The following is a 19702-nucleotide window of genomic DNA, read 5'->3' on the forward strand; positions in this document are numbered from 1 at the left end:
CACTCTCCTTAAAAAAAAAAGTAAAACAATGTTTTGGGCTACTATGTCCAAAGGTCAATGTAAAGTGAACCCACATTTTACACAGCACCCTTATACTAAACTCGTGTTGACAACCACTAAATTCTTTCTATTGCCCTGCACAGGAACTTGTTTTTTAAAAAGATTTTTTTTTTCTTTAAAACTGTAAGCATTTAAAAAGCTTGGCTAAACAAGCCACCAGGTGTGAGAAAAGCCTTTTCTATGCAAGCAGCTCTGTGTCAGGAAACCTACACTTTGTAATTAGATTAGCAAGCAAGGACTGAATAGCTCTGATCAAAACATCTCCCCCCGCCCCCCGCATATTGTTTATAGAGCATAACTGATAACCAAGCTTCTCTAGTCATGGTTAAAATCTACTTAAAAATGGGAGTCCTGTGCACTCTGGAATTTAAACGAAGAGGAAAAGAAAACAAAGCGTACATTCTTAAAAAGCTATAAGTAATTATTTGGCTGTCTTGCTTAAACAAATCTTTATTTGAAAATATAAGTCATAAAACAAACCCTACGATTTAACGGCAGCTTTTCAGGAGAGTGCCACTTAAACCACGTCTAAGCTCGAGAGTTAAAGATGTAATTTTTGCCTTTTAGGACACAATGGACAGGCTGGTGGAGGAGGACAGCCCTCTTGGCCACATGGCCCCAGCTCCAGGGGACATCCCGGATCCCTGGCATGAGAGCTGAGGAGTCCCCAGCCCAGGAGGATGACTTCAGTTGTCTGTCTTTGTGGATTTTTCCATGGGGCCAGACAGTCTGGTTGTGGACTGGAGTCAGCTTCCCAACCTAAAGAGCACGTTTGAAACGTGCTGGCTTCCCGGAGACACTAAAAGCGGGGTGAAAGGGAGCTGCGGTACGCCAGAGCACATCATCCCTACCCACTCCTTCCAGGGAAGGGCGTATCACAGAGATATGATGGTAAATGGAAAATAAGCCAAGACAAGGTTCTTCCTAAAGCTTTTGTGCAAAGCCTAGATGTTTTTCTTGGAAATAGTGAGTTTGTTTCACAGTCCTGTTCCATCTGCCCAGAGTCCAAATACCCCAGGTTTGAATTTTGATTTCAGCCCAGTCTAGACCGGAGTCAGGCCCATTTTGTACTGTGGGACCTGAAACCACATGCAAACCTTTGTATGAATCAATTTTTCCAAAGAAAGATATCCGATTACTGGATCCCTCTGCTCGGATCAGTACACCTGGTAAATCCCACAGTTATTTCATCCTTCTTGAAACACTCTTTTAAATATTAGGGCTGGAGCATCAGAACTGAGATCAAAAAGCCTTCCTTTTGGCTAAAGGTCGCTGTAGAAATAGCAGAAGATAACAAGAGGACATCCTCCATTCTTCCTCTCACAAGTCAGGAGACACTTGCCTTACACACAGCTGTCCCAGACAGCAGCGAATGAAAACTTCTCCATGCTTCAGTAGCCGTCCTACCCCCTCCTGCTTCTGCTACAAGCGCAGCAGCAGGGAAAAGGCCAAGACATTAACTGCCCCAGTGCAGAAGTCCAGCCTCTTCGCTTAAACTGCCACTCAAGAGAGGGCCTGACCCCAGGCAGCAATTCAGTCCTCTCTCTACGCGTTCCCCTCTGCTGATTTTTTTTTTTTCCTCTGTAGGAGCAGTAAACTTTCAGCAAAAAGGGAGGATAGACCATTTTTTGGTTGATACCGTTAGGGAAAGCTTGATAAAGGTTGACAGGTGAGGGAATAGGCTTCCATTTAAGACCTAAGCCAGAACTATTTAAAAGACGCTAGAGAACTACCCCTTGTGCCAGGACATCCACGAATCTGGAGGAGGCAAATGTAGCTTAAAGCTACATTAACCTCCTGTCTCCTGACCTTTCTGGGTCTGATGAGTAGCAGCCAGAGTACGGCTCCTCAAAAAGAGCCATGTCCTGTGCCAGGACAACCTGACCTTACCAGATTTCCTCAAGTCAAATTTTAAATCTGCTAAATCCCATCCAAGGCCCCTAAAGCCCTTTCTAGAGACACAAGACTTGATGCTCTCCACCCTCTTACATTTTTAATGGAAAAGGAAAAACAGAGAGAAAAAAAAAAAGACAAAATTCATGTCATGATGAAAGCCAAAAATGCGAATACAACCACTAAAACACGATTTTCGTTAAGTAGTTCTCATTTCTACAGGCATGACAAGAAACCTGAGAAAACCTATTTCAGACTAGGAAGATCCCATTCAAACATCCTGGCTGTCTAATTCCAAACTTCAGTCGTCTTTGATATTTCCCCCTGCAGTATCGAAACACTCCTGACAAAGTACTGAAAAGAGACAAGTACATTCAAATTCTTCTAGGGCTTAACCCCACCGCATTGAAATTAGCATGAGTTTTGCCCCTGACTTCAGCCCTGACAGAACGAGCAACATTCTCGGGCCAAAGGCATGGGGAAAAGCTTTTCTACAACTTTCTTTACATGCTTGCACTCTCCTTAGTCCTAGAGATTTCCGTTTGCTTTCAGAAAGCTGAAGGCATAAACGGGCAATGCATTCCACCATGTGTCTGTCCAATCTCATGGCTGGTGGAAAACAAGGAAGGCATTTTTTACTGTTTTCCACAAAGAAACACAATTCTCTGAGAAGGGATGTACTTTCTACAGATTGGGTAAGCTCCCATCAGAAAGGTTCTGGTCTTTGCTGCTCCAAGGAAGTTTTACAAGTGCAAGTGAAATTAGAACCTCATCAGCTTTTCCCGGTGATAAAATGGAAGACCCTTTTGTCTCTGAACACCATGAAGCTGTGCTGCTTGCAACAGAAAGCCCAGAAGAAGGGCATCCCTGTTCTAGTCTTCACAATGAGTCAAACGTTTTCTAAAGAGAACAACTCTTTCTCACGAGTGGAGGTCCAGTGCAAAATCTATTGGCTCTGCGGGGAGCCAGTCATCCTGAATTCAGAGACCTACACTTGAGAAACCTGAAGAGATGTCCAGGATGCATCGGACTATGAAGCTATTCATTCCTCAGTATTATTGCTCCTTGGTTTTCTCTATCTGAAGCACCTCACTTGATAAAAAGCACCCCCAAAGGACCACAGAAATACAGGTATCTTCTTTCGTCTAATTTTCCAATTTACACAAAGTAGCTGGGAACAGAGCACATGGGCCACATGGACCAGTGCTTGCTAACTCATTTCTCATTGGGTCTATGAAGGTAAACCCTGGGGGACAAAGTTTGCAGCTCTCTTCTTCTGTCAGAGCTCCAGAAATCAAACATAATCCATATCAACATCCACAAGAATAGCTTTGTATTTCTGGAAACACCAAGCATTGCATCTTCTCCAAAGAGGCCTGCACATACAGTCTGTCCCTCTATGGATGCAGTACAGTTTGCCAACGACCTATAGACATGAATATAGCTAGGGTTAGCGCATGGTCTGGAACAGAACCATTTAACTGCAAATCCATCGCCTCAATGGAAAAGTTCACCAGTGTAATGCTTCCACGATTAAATCACTACATGCCCAGGGAATTCGATGATCAAAAAAACCCCAGAACTGATAAATGACTTTATTCTATTTTTTTAAGAGATTCCCCTGTTTCAATTATAAGAGAACTGCAGTATCCTAGCAAGGAACTTTTCTTTTTTTCTTTTCTTTTTTTCTTTTTTTTCGCTAAGTAACTGTCACAGAGTATTTGAGTTTCTCTTCTTTCCTTATCACGTGGCTTTTGGTCCCACCAAAAGATGCATAGGTTAATCCCTGTCAACAGAACTTTCAGCAACTTCACATAGGAGTCAAGGAGAGAAAGACACTGAGTTTTGAAGAAGATACCTCCACACCTTCAAATCAGGAATACTCTTGCAACAATAATTTTGTACCAAGAAGTTGACACCTGCATGGTCAAAGCATTTGCACCAGGAGGGAGAGTATGACTTTCCAGACACGGTGATAAACCACGATTTATCGAATCAGTGATTGATTCGTTAAAACCTCTCTGCCGCCTACCTGGAAACTCCCACGACAGCTGTTTCCCCCACTGGATCACAGCATCTGAAGGTATTTTCATCTAGAAAGAGCAAAGTGAGCCTCCCATCCCATCACCATCTTTCCGGCTGCTCACTGCACGTACATCAGGGAAGATTTTCCACTGGGGACAGTGTTTCCAAGTACCCGGGCTCTCATCTGCATCCTCCAAGTACCCGGGCTCTCATCAGCATCCTGTGGGCTCTTCTGAGCCTCTCTCTTAAACCTTTCCAGAGAGGCTTAAGCCTCATGGAAGTGCAGTACCAGTTGGTTGGCACAGTAAAAGTTGAGGGATTGAGGGCTAATTGTCTGGCCCTTTTAAGAAAAGGTGTAGAAATAGGAGAAGGTCCTGGTTTAATCCTACAGGGTAGTTAAATACTAATTCTCTTCTTCTTTCTCTGAGAGACAGAGGTCCCTACGCACTGCTCCGGCAGGCAGAGGGATGGAGAGCCGTCTCTAAAAGACTGCGTCTGCTCTTGTGAAAGGCATCGAGGGAGTGCGTGGGCGCAGGGACCCTCGGTTTAAGGTGACAGCAAACTGTCAGGTTTGCTGAAATCTGCCCCAGGACACATTCATTCTCCTGTTGAATTGCCCTGGTCAGGGTCCTTTCCCCCAAAGCAGCTTGTCCTTCCTGTCTCAGCCCGGAAAATGGGGAACAGAACTGGGGCTTTATAAGTGGAAAAGTAATGGGGTCCTCAACTCCTAGCACTTAAAATCGCCCACTGCCTAGAGATTTCGGTGAATCAGTGAGCAGAGAAATTTGCCACCGTCATAAGCAAAGGATCACCACTTTGGTTTGCGGTGAGGTGGTAGGAGTAGATTTAAGACCTGATTTGAAAGACAAAAGGATTTTTAATTCTTCTTACCTACTTGAATAAGATGAGAGGAATACGTATTGGAGAAAATAAACGGGGAAGTATCATGTTTTCTCATCCTCCATGCTTCATCTGCACAGTCTAACTTGGAAACTCTCGGGGCAAAGACCACAACTGAAACAAGCTGGACCTTGGCCTCCAGCATCTGAGAATCTGAACAGCCGCTGCCCAATTCCCAGCTCGTTTCCACCACGCTAAATAATAATGAAATTAAGGCAACAAATAAAACACCGTATTGCATTGTTCAAATCCTAGCTCTCCAAAACGTGCAAATCTTAGCTCATGAAAGGAGTTGTTTTTAGGGAGGTTGTGTGGTTGTTTGTTTATTAGACAGATGAGTGGAGAAGAAAGAAGAGGGATTGTTCAACCCCAGATTATTTTTTTAAAACAAAGGTGGAGGTTGGGGAAAGGATAAAAGGACCAAGTGGACAAAAATAATCAAATTTGGAAGAAAGGATGCAAATTAAACAGGCTTGGAAGGAGCTAGTAAAGCACAAGCAAGACACAGAGACTAAACTAAAGTTAATTACTTTTGACATGATCAGATCATCTGGTTGCATTTCAGGCTGCGTGCGCTCTGGGCTGGCCAGCATGAATGGCGAGGGAAAAGAAAGTAACTCTCCCCTCTAGGTCCCTTTGCCAAGTCTGGGCTGCGCGCTGTGTCCGAGATCCCTCTTTCTTTGCGCAGAGAGAGAGGGGGGGAGAGGAGAGAGAAACACAGTTAACCACCTGTCAGGGCTGAGGACACAATAAGGCAGCCCCCAAAAGAGCTTTTCATGCATGCGTAATATATTTGTTCAGCTATTCACTTAATGAAGCTGATAAATGTGATGCGAAACAATAGTCAAGTTAATCTATTTAGTAAAATGTTTTGAGACTCTCAGGCGATGTTAAGGAGGGTAGTGTGTTCGGGGACATTTTCATTTCAATACGCTCATCTCTCCCCTCTTAGGGGGGTTTCAGGCAACCTATGTGAATATAATTTCTTATAAATGTGTCTTTAATGGGTTTAATTCACCCTTGCCAGCTGTTTTTTTAGCTATTTTGTAAGAGCAAAACAAACGTGCCAGGCTTGGAAAGCTAGTTAAAATTAGTTTCGGTCACTGGGGCCAAGCTATATTTCCTGCAAACCATCTGCTTGATTGGCACAATAGAAGGATTTTCAAGAAAAGGGGGGATCTAGAAGAGCTTTGAACGAACCAACAGTTACTGTTCCTTGTGCTTGAATTCTAAAGGTGAAGCCTTAGGTGTCTTAATAGAGCTTCGCCCCCGCAGCCTCCATTCAAGCTCCCGACGAGGTCGACAAGCGTCGTGAGGGAGTTCGGACACGCCGGGGACGGAGCATCCCTCCGGCCGCCGCTGCCCCCTCCCCGGGAGGAAAGAAAAAAAAAAAGAAAACGAAACGAAACGCGTACACACACGCACACGCTTCCCCCGTAGCTTCGGGGGACGAGAAGCCGCGGGGCTGCGGCGGGCCGGGCAGCCGGTACCCGCGCAGGGGCGCGGGGCGGCGGCGGGGGCTCGCCGGGGACCTTGCGGAGCGGTTCCCGGTTTGGGAAGAGGGGGCGAAGTTTGGGAAGCTTGCACCTGGCTTGAAGCACCTGAGGGAAGCACCGGGGACCGGCCTGAGGAAAGGCGCGGGGGCGCGTCCCGCGTGGGGCCGCTTCTCGCGGGACAGAGCCGTGGCGGTGATTGAGACGTCCGTCTCCCGGGGCCGGCGGTCCCCAGCGCGGCTCCGCGCCTCTGGGCAGGCGCTGGCCCAGCCCAGGCCAGCTCTTTGGTCTCCGGATTTGAAGTGCTGGCTCTCCCAATTTCATGCGGATTACCAGCCCCGGACCGGGACACACGCAGGCTTCAAACCCTACCCCCCGCCCCGCGGTTTGGGGTTTTTGTAGGGTTTTTTTGGTTGTTTTTCTTTCTTTTTTTTTTTTTTTAAGCGACAAAGAAAGTGAGTGACTTTTAAGAAATAAATTTGAAGATAACGACATTAAAATGAATGGCAGGAAGCACAAAACGGCATGAGCATGGGTCAAACGGCATTAGTCACAGGTTTTATCCTGAGACATTAGAATTCCCTTCTCTTAAATGATCACTGCCTTTGAAAAGAAACTTCCAAAGGAGATCACTTAAAATAAGATCCTTTCGTCTGATTTCTTGGTTTCTTATGGTCTATCTGCCCTTTCAATACATGTCTAGTCCCTTTTGCCTTGGTGCTTAAGGAATTCTTTATGAGTGTGCTCAGACGCATCACAAGGAACTGGGTCCACGTGTGCCCCAGCATGCGTTTGACCCAACCTTCCAGAAAATGTCAGATCCTCTTTTTTAAACCAGAGAAATTAGCAGCAGTTGGTCTATAGTGAGGCAAAATGCCCCCAATGTATATGTAAAGAAAGGAGTAAATCATCTCAAAGGAAACGTATAATGACTGTAAAAAACCTAAGTGTTCTCGGATCCGCCCGGGCTGCTCCCAGACGCCGGAGCTGTGTTGGGAAACGCCCGGGGGGGGGGGGGGGTTGAAAGGGGGGCAGCGCAGGAGTGCGGCTGCGAGAGGGGCAGGGAGCAGGGGAGGGGGGGGGCCGGGAGGGGGGGCAATCAATTACTTTCTTGGGAAAGCCCCGTTTGCTTTTTCCATTCCCTACCGTCCCACTCGCTTGCTCAATAACACCTTGAGAGCAGCCATGCGAATAAACGGGCTTGAGAAAACCCCGGAGCGCTCCGGGTAGGGGAGAGAGGAAAGCTAAACCCGGAGCAGGACGGGGCAGCCCCCCCCGCTTCTCCCCCCCTGCACCCCGACACCCGCCGCGGTGCCCGAGCGGTGCCCGCCGGGGGCGGGGGGGCAGGTGCCGGGGACCTCCCGCGCCGCCCGCCAGCACCCCCCGAGCTCTTTGGGGTCTGCCCGCGCCTCCCTTCCCTTTCTTCTTTACCTGCTAAGCATCAAGATTAACAAAACTTGGGTTGGGGAGGGGAACTCCAGCCAGGTTTTATTTCAAAGTGATGCTTTCAGACAAGGGACCTTCCAAGTCAGCCTTCTGCAGATGCTCATCTGCTGGAGGCCGGCGCACAGCACCCGGAAAGCTTGTCAGGATCATACAATTTCGAGGGCTGATTCCGTCCTCTCTAATAAATAACTTTTTGATTTGAATCAAGGGAGAGATTTAACAGACTTTCTTTCTTCCCTAATGTGATATAAATCGCAGATGCACTTTTATTGAATGGTTAAAGCATCGACATGGAGATAATCGACACAAAACGCCCGGACAAAAACCATCGAGAGAAATAAAGCTGGTTAATAAGATTTTTGAGAAAGCTTTGTGTTAAAAAGTAAAAAGGGAAAACAGCTGAAGGTGACAGTTAGTTCATGGTTAATAGGATAAAGGCTGCATGGTTGAGCTGCACACTTCTGCTTGCAAAGGTTCAGCCACACCAAAGGGCTGAATAGGGTGCTTTTAAAACATAGGACATTTAACACATCTGTTATAGTCTTTAACAGAGAAATCAGGTAAAACCACTCTCAATAGTTGCTTTCATCACCCAGCTCCAAAGGAAATTAACTGCACTTGCGCCTATTTCCATATTTGCCACCACAAACAAAACCTCTCTGCCAGAAAAATCCGTATTTTCTACTTTTCCGTTAGACGATGTCATTTGTCCCTCACACCAAAGTTAAGGGACTTGCGGCTCCGCGGCACCGAGCTGAACACACCTCCAGAAATTCTGCGCACGCAGATAGAAAGCGAGTTCAGGTGAATTTGGCGGCGTCGAGACGGCTTCGAGCCACCGATGCCGATAAACCCGAGACGAGCTCAGGCTACTTTAGCCAAAAGGATCGAAATGCTACAACATTGCCCTCATTTTCACGGTCGGAGGGTAGCTATTTCCACTATTTTTAAGGTGGGCGAGCTTAAGAGGACCACCAGATTGAGAACCTGAGGGGGCTGCTCTGGTCCCACAAAGCGGCTCAGATCTTTTCGATGCTCAGTGTCCAGATTCTCTGGGAGCAGAGTTCTTGCCGGCTACACTAAGGCTTACATTTCCGTCCGCTACGGGCAAGCCTCTCGCCTGCGCACATGTACGCAAGACTCTTGCGAAGCTCGGACCCCGAGAGTAGAGGTTAACACCCCAAACTCGCTTTATACCGGACCTTCGACGTGCAGATGGAAAAATAACCCCGGCACACATTTTGCCGCATACTAATAGCACGGGGCAGAACGCGCTCAAACCGCGATGGGATCTGCTCTCCGAATATTTTTTTCCCCTCAACAGAGCTTAGTTCCACGTTTTCCAAGTTGTACTTTCCATTCCACAAAACCCCTGCTTTTCTGAGAGCCCGCAGATAAGTTTATATGAATATTTATTGATTTATTTCCTAACCTCAGCAGGGGAGCGGCAAATAAATTTAGTGCTTTCTTTAAATAATTCCCTTTCTACGAGGCAAGATGTCATTCGAAACTTTTAAATAGGCATTTAATTAGCCTGTGTGTGTTGCCTCTGAACAAAACCCTGCTGGGAGCCTTTGGAGCGCTGTATTCCAAAGAGGCGGTCAATATGCAAAATTGATGACTACACTTTCTTTGTGGCGGGGCCATTGTGCCCCGGTTGCTTATGAAGTCTAATCCAATCATAAATTGCAGCCCCGGACCAATGGAGAAGCCCGGAGCTCGCCCTGAATGAAGCTCAAGTGGAGAACTTTGTTGAACCCCATTGTTGGGGCTGTCACTTTTGAAAGAGCCTCAGCGGGGCTGACCACTATAAAACCCATCGTCCAGGAGGAAGGGGCAGAGAGAACCCCGCCAGGCTGGCTAGCTGGATCTTTACTAAACGAGGTTTGCAAAGCAGAAAACAAAAGCGAACAAACAAACAAACAACCGAGCGGCCCCAGCCCTGCTCCGCGGACGGCCCCTGCGATGATGTTCCCCAGCCTCATCGCCCCGCCGGCCGTCTACCCCAGCCTCCTGCGGCCGACTCCCACCCTCACCTTGCCTCAGTCGCTGCAGTCGGCTTTTTCCAGCCATTCCAGCTTCCTGGTGGAAGATTTGATCCGGATCAGCAGGCCTACCAGTTACCTGCCCAGGACTGCCCCCCCGCCCAGCATGTCCCCCCCAGCCCCAGCGGCCAGGACGGACTCGGGGACGCCGGAGCTCGCCGGCTCCACCACCGCCGGCTCCAGGAGGATCTGTTCGCCGCAGACTTCCAGCAGCGACTCCACTTTCCTGAAGTTTGGGGTTAACGCCATCCTCTCCTCCGCCCCCCGCGCCGGTAAGCGGCCCGCGCCCGGAGCCCCCGCGCCCGCGGAAGCCCCCGCCTGCAGGAGGGGGACGGCGGGGGTGGGGGGGAGAGGAGGGAGCCGGTTTAGGAAAGGGAGGGAGGACCCAGTACCGAGCTGCAGAGCCCTCCGGCAGCGCTCGGATTTAAGGGGAGGGGAGCGCTGGCAGGCTGCGCGGGACGGGCGGGGGGAGCAGGCAGGGCGGCCCACAGACGGGGCTCCTGACTGACCCTGCCATCCCGGTGCCGCTTTGCTGGCAAAACCGTGGCAGCAAAAGTGCCGCTTTTCCTGGGCGGTTCCGGGCTTAGTCTGGCTTTTTTTTTTGGGGGGGGGGAGGAAAGTCCCACCGCATCGATGCCCGGACCAAGCGACAGACCCAGCCGTGCCGTCGGTCGAGTCCAACCGGCGGTAACCCTTCGCTTAATTTCATTTTATTTCTTTACTAGAAACTTCCCCTGCGTTGCTTCAGAGCGTCCCTCCAAAGACTTTCTCCTTTCCGTACTTTGAAGGATCCTTCCAGCCCTTTATCAGATCTTCCTATTTCCCAGGTAGGTCTTTCAAAGCCCCCCTCCCTCCCGGCCCGCTCCGGGCACAGCCCGGTAATATTCCTCCGTCCCCCCGGGGTGCTGCCCCGGTTCAGAGGTTGGAGGGAGTACAACATTCAAGCATCAGTCGCGCCAATTTGATGCCCGATTGAGCACAGGCAGCGACCGCTTGACATTCCCTGCCCGCTCCCCCCGCTGATCGGCAAATTAGCCGGGATTGTCACGGTCCCGAGGCGAGGCGGGTCCCCCCTCCTCCCCGGCAGCCCCTCCCGCCTTCCCCCACGGCCGCGCCGCCGCTTTCAGCACCACGCGGGGAGCGGTCAGCTCCCGCCCGCGCTCCGCGCCCGCGCAACCGCCGGGGACAGGCTCCGCGCAGGCGGAGGGAGGCAGCCCGCTCCCCCGCGGAGCCGCTCTCCGCGCCGGCCCCCCAAAAACCTTCTCACCCCCCCCCGCCGCTGGCGCTTACAGGCGGATGGAGCGTACCGCGGGCGCGGCCGGGACTCCGCTCCTCCACCTTCACCGCGCACTAGGCCTCCCCTCGGGTCTCCCACTTCATCCCTTCCCCTCGAGACCGTCAGCGGTCTCAAACGGCATGGTCTCGGCGAGAAAGCAGGCTACGGGGGTATGTTTCTTACAGCGCTGAAGTGTTATGATGCGGAGAGAACAATTAAAAAAAAAAAAAAAAGAAATCTAATTACACAAACAAGCTATTAATTTAAAAAGAAAACAGGGAAAAGGAGAGAGGAAAAAAAAATAACCCAAGCTCTTCCATTCATCCTCCGGATAATGGAATTTGCTTCCTTTCTCCAGCATGTGAATAGCCTAACAAAAACAACTTGAGCTTTATAAATAGCTTTTCATGTCCATTTAATGAAAATGATTTGGGGAAAGAGACGATTGTGCCATCAGTATTCTCCCGAGGAGCCTGGCATGCCGTTGTGTTTAGTTTGAAAGTGTAAATCTCTTTTGTTCCAATAATATATGGCGTTAGCTGCTTGTCCTCAGTCTTTTTCTGTTAGTTCATTACTACACAATTACCATTCACGCTTCATTAGCATCTCTGTCTCTCTTGGGGAGGTTCTCCCCCCCCCCTTTTTTTTTTAAGGCGAAACTCTGCCCTTTTTATCATACCAATGCCATTGGGAACCAGGCAATGTGCTAATTAGCTGTTACTTTTCATGTCTTCGGATTGAATTCTCCAACTTTGGAGGGGGGGGAGAGAAGAGATTAATATAAAAAGATGAATACTGATTGATCAAAACTGCATCTGAAGAGGAGCGGTTTTGTTCACAATCAGAAAAGTCCTCATTTTCATCTCGAGCATAATAAAGCATCTGAAATGATAAAAGCATCTGAAAAAAAAAAATCAAATGCTTCTGAGCGGGAGAGAAAGCTTTTTTATTATACCTCTATCTTAGCTGCTACGCCTCGCTTTGCCTTTTCAGGCCGGAGACCTTTGAATCTCCCAACAAAACCAGCCACTATTGATCCATTTTGCACGTTTGAGTTGATAGATCTAATCCCAGCGATCGCTGGCTGAAAGGGGGGTGCTTAGTTAAGCCTAAAGCTCCTTTTCACGGCCCCAGGTTGATGGGTGCCCACCCGAAGGGCGGGGAGGGGAGTGGCGGGGACCGATCTCACTCTGCTCAGCACCGTGTGTCCCCCCCCACAGCCGCCTCCACCGTGGTCCCCATCCCCGGCACCTTCTCCTGGCCGCTGGCCGCCCGCGGCAAGCCCCGCCGCGGCATGCTGCGCCGCGCCGTCTTCTCCGACGTGCAGCGCAAGGCGCTGGAGAAGATGTTCCAGAAGCAGAAGTACATCAGCAAACCCGATCGGAAGAAGTTGGCAGCCAAGCTGGGCCTCAAGGACTCGCAGGTGAGAAGGAGCGCAGGGTGGGGAGGGTAGAGGGGTGCAGGGAGCTGGGCCCCCCACCCCCGGGGGCAGCTTGAGGGTAGGGCAGGAGAAGGGGGTGGGAGCAGGGAGAACTGCCCACGACCTGGAGAAAGCCCAAAGCAAGCTACAGGGCTGTGAGCATCAACGGAGCCAAGAGAGCAGCGCGATTCCCAGCTGGGTGATTAGGAAGGGACGGAACATGGCCTTATTGCCCCTGACCCCTCTCCTAGGGTCCCCAAAGGTCAGGTTCCGTGGTCCCTGTTAGCTTCAGTACAGGCATGAGCAGGGCTTCGAGGGTACCACCAAAAGACCTTTCCTGGTCCCTGGTTTACTGAACTGTTTCATTTCTGTGCTGCTTCCCCCATCTCAGGTGAAGATCTGGTTCCAGAACAGGAGGATGAAGTGGAGGAACTCCAAAGAAAGAGAGCTCCTCTCTTCTGGTGGCTGCAGAGAACAGACCCTACCCACCAAGTTCAACCCGCACCCAGACCTCAGTGACGTAGGCAAGAAATGTTCAGGAGAGGAGGAGGAGGAGGAAGTTCCCCCCGTGTGCCCACCCAGCCCCCGGCACCCCTTAACCTACCACCAGTCCCCAGAACATCTACACTTGAGGGACAGACTGGACTCCCAGATGCCTCCTTCTCCGTCCCATTCTAGCAGCCCCAGCAAACCTTCAGACTTCTCAGATTCAGAGGAAGAGGATGATGAAGGGGAAGAGGAAGAGGAGGAGATAACAGTCTCCTAGATCACGTGCCCGCCCCTACCATCACATGGGGACATTGCAAGGATGTAAATAAAAGAGAGTGCTATAAATTGAAGAGGTGATGTCCCACCCAAACGTCCACATGCTTCTCCGGTGCAGGTTCTTTATCGCATAGCTACAAGACTTTCTACTTACAGGTATTCCTTATTCTTTGCCCCATGTGGAGGTTTTCATATTCACAAAGCATCTGCTAACCTTTTCATAACTCTCTCTGCTTAACAATCAACATTTGCTCAATTAGCTACCTTCTCCCGAAAGCAAGCAACAGGCGGCTCCTTGCTTTATAGCAGGGAGGAAAGTCTAGCCTGTTGGAAGGGAAAACTTCTCCCCACATAAGAAACAAGAAAAAAATACAATATAGATGCTGTGGCCATTTTTACTACGTTTCAAGTGAATTTCCAGCTACGATTAAGATTTCAAAACCCTGAAGACTGGTCTGATCTAGCAACCCTTTCTTCCAAGAGTAAATCCCATTATTGCGGGACACAGACAAACGCTGCCTCCCTGCTCGCCCCGAATAGCACACCACTGGTGCAGACCCACTGAAATCCCTGGTACGAATTCGAAGGTATGATGTAAGTGTGCCTTGTGTAACGGAGACCTTATATATTTATATGTTTTTCATTTTAATTTATGCATCAATATTATATCGGAAGCACTGTCTAACCCACCCTTTTGCCCACAGGCCTGCGCTTATTTTCCACTTTGCTTCTGCTATCCATGATGTGGACAGAGGAAAGTGGATATGCCTCTTTGATTTTTGACTGAACTTTGCTGTCTTTGCACAGCTTATATGAACTGTACACTATTTTGTACACTTGCTCTGTATGGATGTTTTATACCAAGGTTATTGTGAATGAATATAACGATGGCTCAACAAGATTTCTCTCCTTTTTTTAATTAAATGACGGCTAAACTACAAACAAATGTAGCTGTTTAATTGTGTAACTTATAAAGAAACACTTTTATTTTGTATTTTACTATGTACAGACTTAAAATATGTGTATATATAATAAAGTGAATGATTGCCAAATAAAAAAAAAAGTAGATTTGCAAGTTTGATCATTCAGTAATACTTGGTTCTGCTTTACAGGTTGTTGTAGGTTGTGGCTGGAGCCAAACAGGGAAAGAAAAGAAACCTACCTGTAGATCAACAGTATAGTGATTCAATTTATCAGCTTCAAATTAAATAACCTTACAAGAATATCTACCTGCCTTTTAACTAGGGAGCAACTCGACCAAGGGATTAAAGATCTTCTGCAGTTCAAATGAGGTTCTCCCTCCTTGCATTTAAATGCAACTTCATTTCTGCTGCTGTTACCCTGTGCTCCCCACTAAAGCCCTTCTGCCTCTCCTCCTTCCTTCCAGTTACTGCCCAGGTAGGGCCGGGGGCGGACGCTTGCCCTGCATCCCCCTCCCAAGACACCACAGTTTGTAGACTGGGGGTGTGTAGTTCGAATGTTCTTCTGGGGCAGAGAAACAGAATGGAAGAGAGGAGGCTGAAGTGGTGTCTTAAGTCCAAGCCCAGTCGAGGATCACATCTACAACGTGAGGCAAATCCATAACTACCTGCATATTTTTTTAGATACAAATGCACGCTATAGAAATGTCAATGTTTTCCTCCTTGCATACAGGTAGCGGAGTTCTGTACGTCCTTACAGAAGCAGCTTGTTTTCTGCTCCACAGGCTCTGACTAATGCCCACCACTACAAAAAAAAAGAAATAAATGCAGCAGACGTCACCTGAACACAATATCCCTGTATGCTCCACTTCACTACGCTGCCACAGCCACAAGGAAAGGCATGAAAGGGAGAAGAGAACGATTCCAGTCGGAAGGGAACTATAACGGTCACCTAGTCCAACTGCCCCGACTTCAGGGCTGACCAAAAATTAAAGCACTTTATTAAAGAGCATTGTCCAAAAGCCTCCTAAACACTGCCAGGCATGGGGCATCGACCACCCCTCTAGGAAGCCTGTTCCAGGTCTTCAGCTACTTTCCAATCAGGTAATTGGACACACCTAAGCCGGGACACATTGTCACTTCAATCATCTTCTGCCCCCCTAACACCTTGCAGCCCTTAGCAGTCGATAACATACACCTGGGGCAGGGCACACGCAGGATGTGTCCCACAAAACACAAAAGAAAGTGAAGCAGCCTGAGGGTTTGTTGGGTTGGTTTTTTGGGTTTTTTTTGGTGTGTTTTGTTTTTTTTTTTTAAAAAAAAAGCTTTTCCAAAGCAGCAGCACATCTCCCAAGCATACCTAAAAGGTCACACAAACGTGCGTTAAACAGCAACGGGCACAATCTACCTGAGTGCGAGTCCAGGCTCAAAGAAAAGAGCTGTTACGTGCATTATTAACGGTGTATATGCTGCAGGATGTATTGTTGTCCATCTGGTGACTCTTTAAGTGATAAAGCACCCCATGACAATTATTTATAACTCAAACTTTACTAGTCTAGCAAGCATAAGACCACATTAAGTAACCTATAAACAGATCTAATTCAAAACACGTATTTTGTTAAAATGTATAGGCTGCTCCAGAGAGCACAGGTACCATCACACATACCACGATACTCAAGAAAGGAGCATGTTCGAAACAACCGGTATCATCGATACCTAATCCCTCCTGACTCAGTGTTCAACAGAAGCTACTAGTCATCTTACACCCTCTGCTCTTCGCAGCTTGTCTGCACTTGGAATGTTACCAAAAATAATTATTTCAGACTACTCCTTCCAGCATGAGTGCTATTATCTCTTATTCTGCAAGGCAAATATCCTTGCTAAAGGAAAAATAACCCGGAATTGCCATTTAACAGGGGAAAACCCTCACCTGAAATGTGACATTTATTAATCGTACTCTTTTTCTTTTTTTTTTTCCTTTCAAGGATCTTTTCTTATGGCAAAAAGAACATTGTACAACCACCAAGCACAACGATTTGAGATTCAGGGACACCTTAATATGAAATTAAACAGCTTTTTTTTTTTTTTTTACTTACCAACAGCTGCCAGACTGCATCTGTAGCTTGCAGGAAAAGAGTCTCCCTCTCAAAGGCTCCCATTTTATACTCGGGAGGGTGAAGCCAGGGTTCACAGCTCCCATGTGATGGCTCACGCAGGACAGCTGTGCCAAGGCAAGTCCTGCAGAAGTAGCTACCCTTGTGTCAGAGGCATAAACTTATTTGCTTACCTCAAACGTGGAGAGATTCCAGCTGCTTTAGGAGGACCAGGTGACAATGGGGCTTGTTCCTGGTGTGCAGGACACCGGGAGTTCAGCTTGGGTGTGTTTCTAAGAGCAAAATGTTTCATAATCTGCTGTTAACATAAAGAGCGTTCAGGGAATAGAGTCTCCCTATTCCCTGAAGGTAGCTCATCTTGATGAGGCTGATACAAAACTGCTGGCCCTGGATTTTGTTTGTTTATTTATTTACTTATTTATTAATGCATCTCTCTGTATGCTTTGGGAAAGGAGGAAAGGTGATAAGAAGCCTTTCCTGCCTCCGTGGAGATGGAAAGATTTCCATATTGGCTAGTAGCATCCACAGTTTTTGAAACTCTGGAACAAAGTAATCCTGTATGTGATGCACTCCCATAACAACTGCTGCTTTATGATATTAAAGTGCTGTTTTTAAAGACCCGGTGGTCCGGAGTGGTCTTGTGTGTCGCGTCTTCCTTCTCACAGCCTGGAGGGAAATATCCGACACTGGGGAACGGGAAAGGCAGAGAGGGGGATTTATCTTTGGTGACTGTGAGCTCAGGGCAGCAAATTCTCAATTATTTTATCCCTTAAGAAACCAGCTGGTTCAACATCTGTGCCTGCTGTAACTCTGATCTCCCCCAGCGTGGGAGAGTGGCTTTTGGACAGGGGAAGAAAAGAAAAGGAATGGCTTCCTCGGGGAGCCTGGGCTGCTGTTACCTGCAGAGCTGTACGGCAGCATCCTCCGCCGGCAGCCCCGGAGCGCGCCCGGGCCTGGGGGCCCTGGCGGTAGCACCCCTCCGGCCCCCCTCCCCGGCTGCTCGCTCAGCACCCCGCACAAGCCGGGGGAGCTGGCAGCACCGTCACCCGTGCCGCAGCCGGGGCAGGCAGGGAAGGCAGCCTCCTGCACAGCCCCGTACCGGAGTGCTGCGCCAACGCTGCTGCGTGCCCCTTGGAGAAACACTTACCCATCGTCTAGAAATCATCTGACAAGCCACAGATGGTAACGCTATATGCAGAAAGCATGTTTATCCCATCTGTATGAAACGCTGTCTTTTCTAACAACAGTACGCAAAAAATCCTCGCCAGCCGCCCCGTGTTTCAGTACCGCAGAGCTTGAGAATGCCACGGTTGAGCCAAAAAAAAAAAAAAATTAAATTAAATTGCCTCTTTTGCAGAACACCTGTCCTCCAGGGAAGTTTGAACATTACAATCGTCTTAAAGAAATAGAGCCCGAGGTGCAAGGCCATAGTTTCCAGTAGCAACCAGTGCAGGCTGAGGCTTGTGAAAGGCTAAACCCCACCAGTGCTAAATCCCCATCCTAAGGAAAACCAGAAAGGAGAATAGATCGCTACGTGTTCTTACTGACCAACATAAATTTATTACTATATAATCACAGTGTCTCTATCAAATCGGTGAAGAGGAAACTGTAATAATGTGTGGAACTGAACTGCTTAATGCTCTGAAGCTTCCTTCCTTTAAACCAACTCCTGGAGATGAGAATGAAAAAAGTTTGAAAGACCTACCAGAGCAAGTGGAGACCTGTAGGTGGGCTCATACGGATGCTGGGGCACGCTCAGAGTCTAGAGCTCGCCTTGGAGATGAAAGTGGTGCCACCGATACTCTGCCTTTACCACAAAAATTCTGTCGTGTTTTTTCCGCAAATGAAAAAAATGTCATGGTTTTATTGTAAGTGAGCAGCCCGATCTGCCCAGGGTCACCAAGTGAAGTACTCCTAGAAGTTCCCCATCCCTGGAAACACTCAAGGTCAGGCTGGACGGGGCTCTGAGCAACCTGATCTGGTTGAAGATGTCCCTGCCCATGGCAGGGGGTTGGACTGGATGAGCTTTAGAGGTCCCTTCCAACCCAAACCACTCTATGATTCTATGAAGTTAATTCTGCAAAGCACGTTCAGAACAAGGCTAACATACATTGCCACGTGCAGCCCTTGTGACCAACAGGGATTATTTCTTGAAAAAGAAGCTGGCACCAGCTGGTATCAGGATACATCCAGCCTGCCGGCCACGTATGACCGCCAGCTTTATGCAGAGACACTCCAAATGGATAGACCAGCCTTGCCTTGAGCGGATCTTGATGCATGCTGCGTGCAAACATTAGCTATGGGAGAGAATCGTACTGGTGTCGTCCCTCTGCTAGATTTCCTCCTGGATGTGGGTAAGGGCTGTTGGCATCTTTTCACAAGTACTTGTAAGAAGCCAATAAAAACAAGAACTGAACCCCACAATCTTCAAATAAAAAAACAGAAAATGTTGATTAGGAAGGGACAAAAAGTTCTGGGAAGCCACAAATCTGAATAAATAAGCATCAATTTTATTGAATCATGAATAATTTAAGACTGGTACAATCATCAGCTTTATTCTCCATGACACATGGGGCGGGGAAGGGGGAGAAACGGGGAGGGTGAGAAAGGGGAGGCATGATCTCAAACAGACCATTCACAAATTCCAATCCTAAATGAGAACTGAAAATTAAATAGGGAGAGGAGCAAATGGAAAACATCATAAACGTACACAAAATACTCAATTCCTAGTTTTTTCTCTTTAAAAATGGCTAGAAAAAATTCATCAAAATGCAGCACTTTTAATCAAATATTTACATTTCTATGTTACAATGAAAAAATGTACATCTTATAGAACATATTTCATAAACTGTTCCACTGGAAACGACTAGATCAAAACAGCAACCTTCCATTTAATATCAACAAAGAAAGATTTTTTTGCTTTGTTTTTGTATTTTTTTTCCTTGAAAGAAAATTGCCACATTTAGACAAGATTTCATACACATAATATTGAAGTTAAGCATCAACAATGAAATATCAGTTTGCTTCTTCCAAAATGTACAAAAAGGCTAACCAACCCCCTCCCTCCCCTTCCCCAAATAAACGGCATCTCATTTATGGCCTGTATCATTCTTGGCAGTTCTGAAGGAAAGAAAATGTTTTATACTTTCAATTTATAACTCAACATGAATGTTGCATAGAATCTTGCATTTCTTTCTTGTTGATTTTTTCTTTTTTTAAAGAAGCCAAGTTTGTAAGGAAAAAAAGGCAAAAAAAAAAAAAAGGAAGCATTTTGAAAAAGCCTTAAATGAGAACAAAGTCACTTAAAGAAAGACTTAATCTATGAAAAGTCTTCATAAAAACTAA

General features: G+C 47.6%; 1 protein-coding gene across 1 annotated transcript; it reads left to right on the plus strand.

Moving 5' to 3' along the window:
* The first annotated feature begins 9782 nt into the window (after positions 1-9782).
* DBX1 (developing brain homeobox 1) lies at positions 9783-13324 on the plus strand. Its single transcript, XM_075162795.1, has 4 exons — positions 9783-10134; positions 10588-10689; positions 12359-12561; positions 12950-13324. The coding sequence occupies exons 1-4, from the start codon at positions 9783-9785 to the stop codon at positions 13322-13324; spliced, it is 1032 nt and encodes a 343-aa protein (XP_075018896.1).
* The last annotated feature ends 6378 nt before the right edge of the window (positions 13325-19702 follow it).

The sequence above is a fragment of the Calonectris borealis genome, chromosome 14 (genome assembly GCF_964195595.1).
Source record: "Calonectris borealis chromosome 14, bCalBor7.hap1.2, whole genome shotgun sequence".
NCBI lineage: Eukaryota > Metazoa > Chordata > Aves > Procellariiformes > Procellariidae > Calonectris > Calonectris borealis.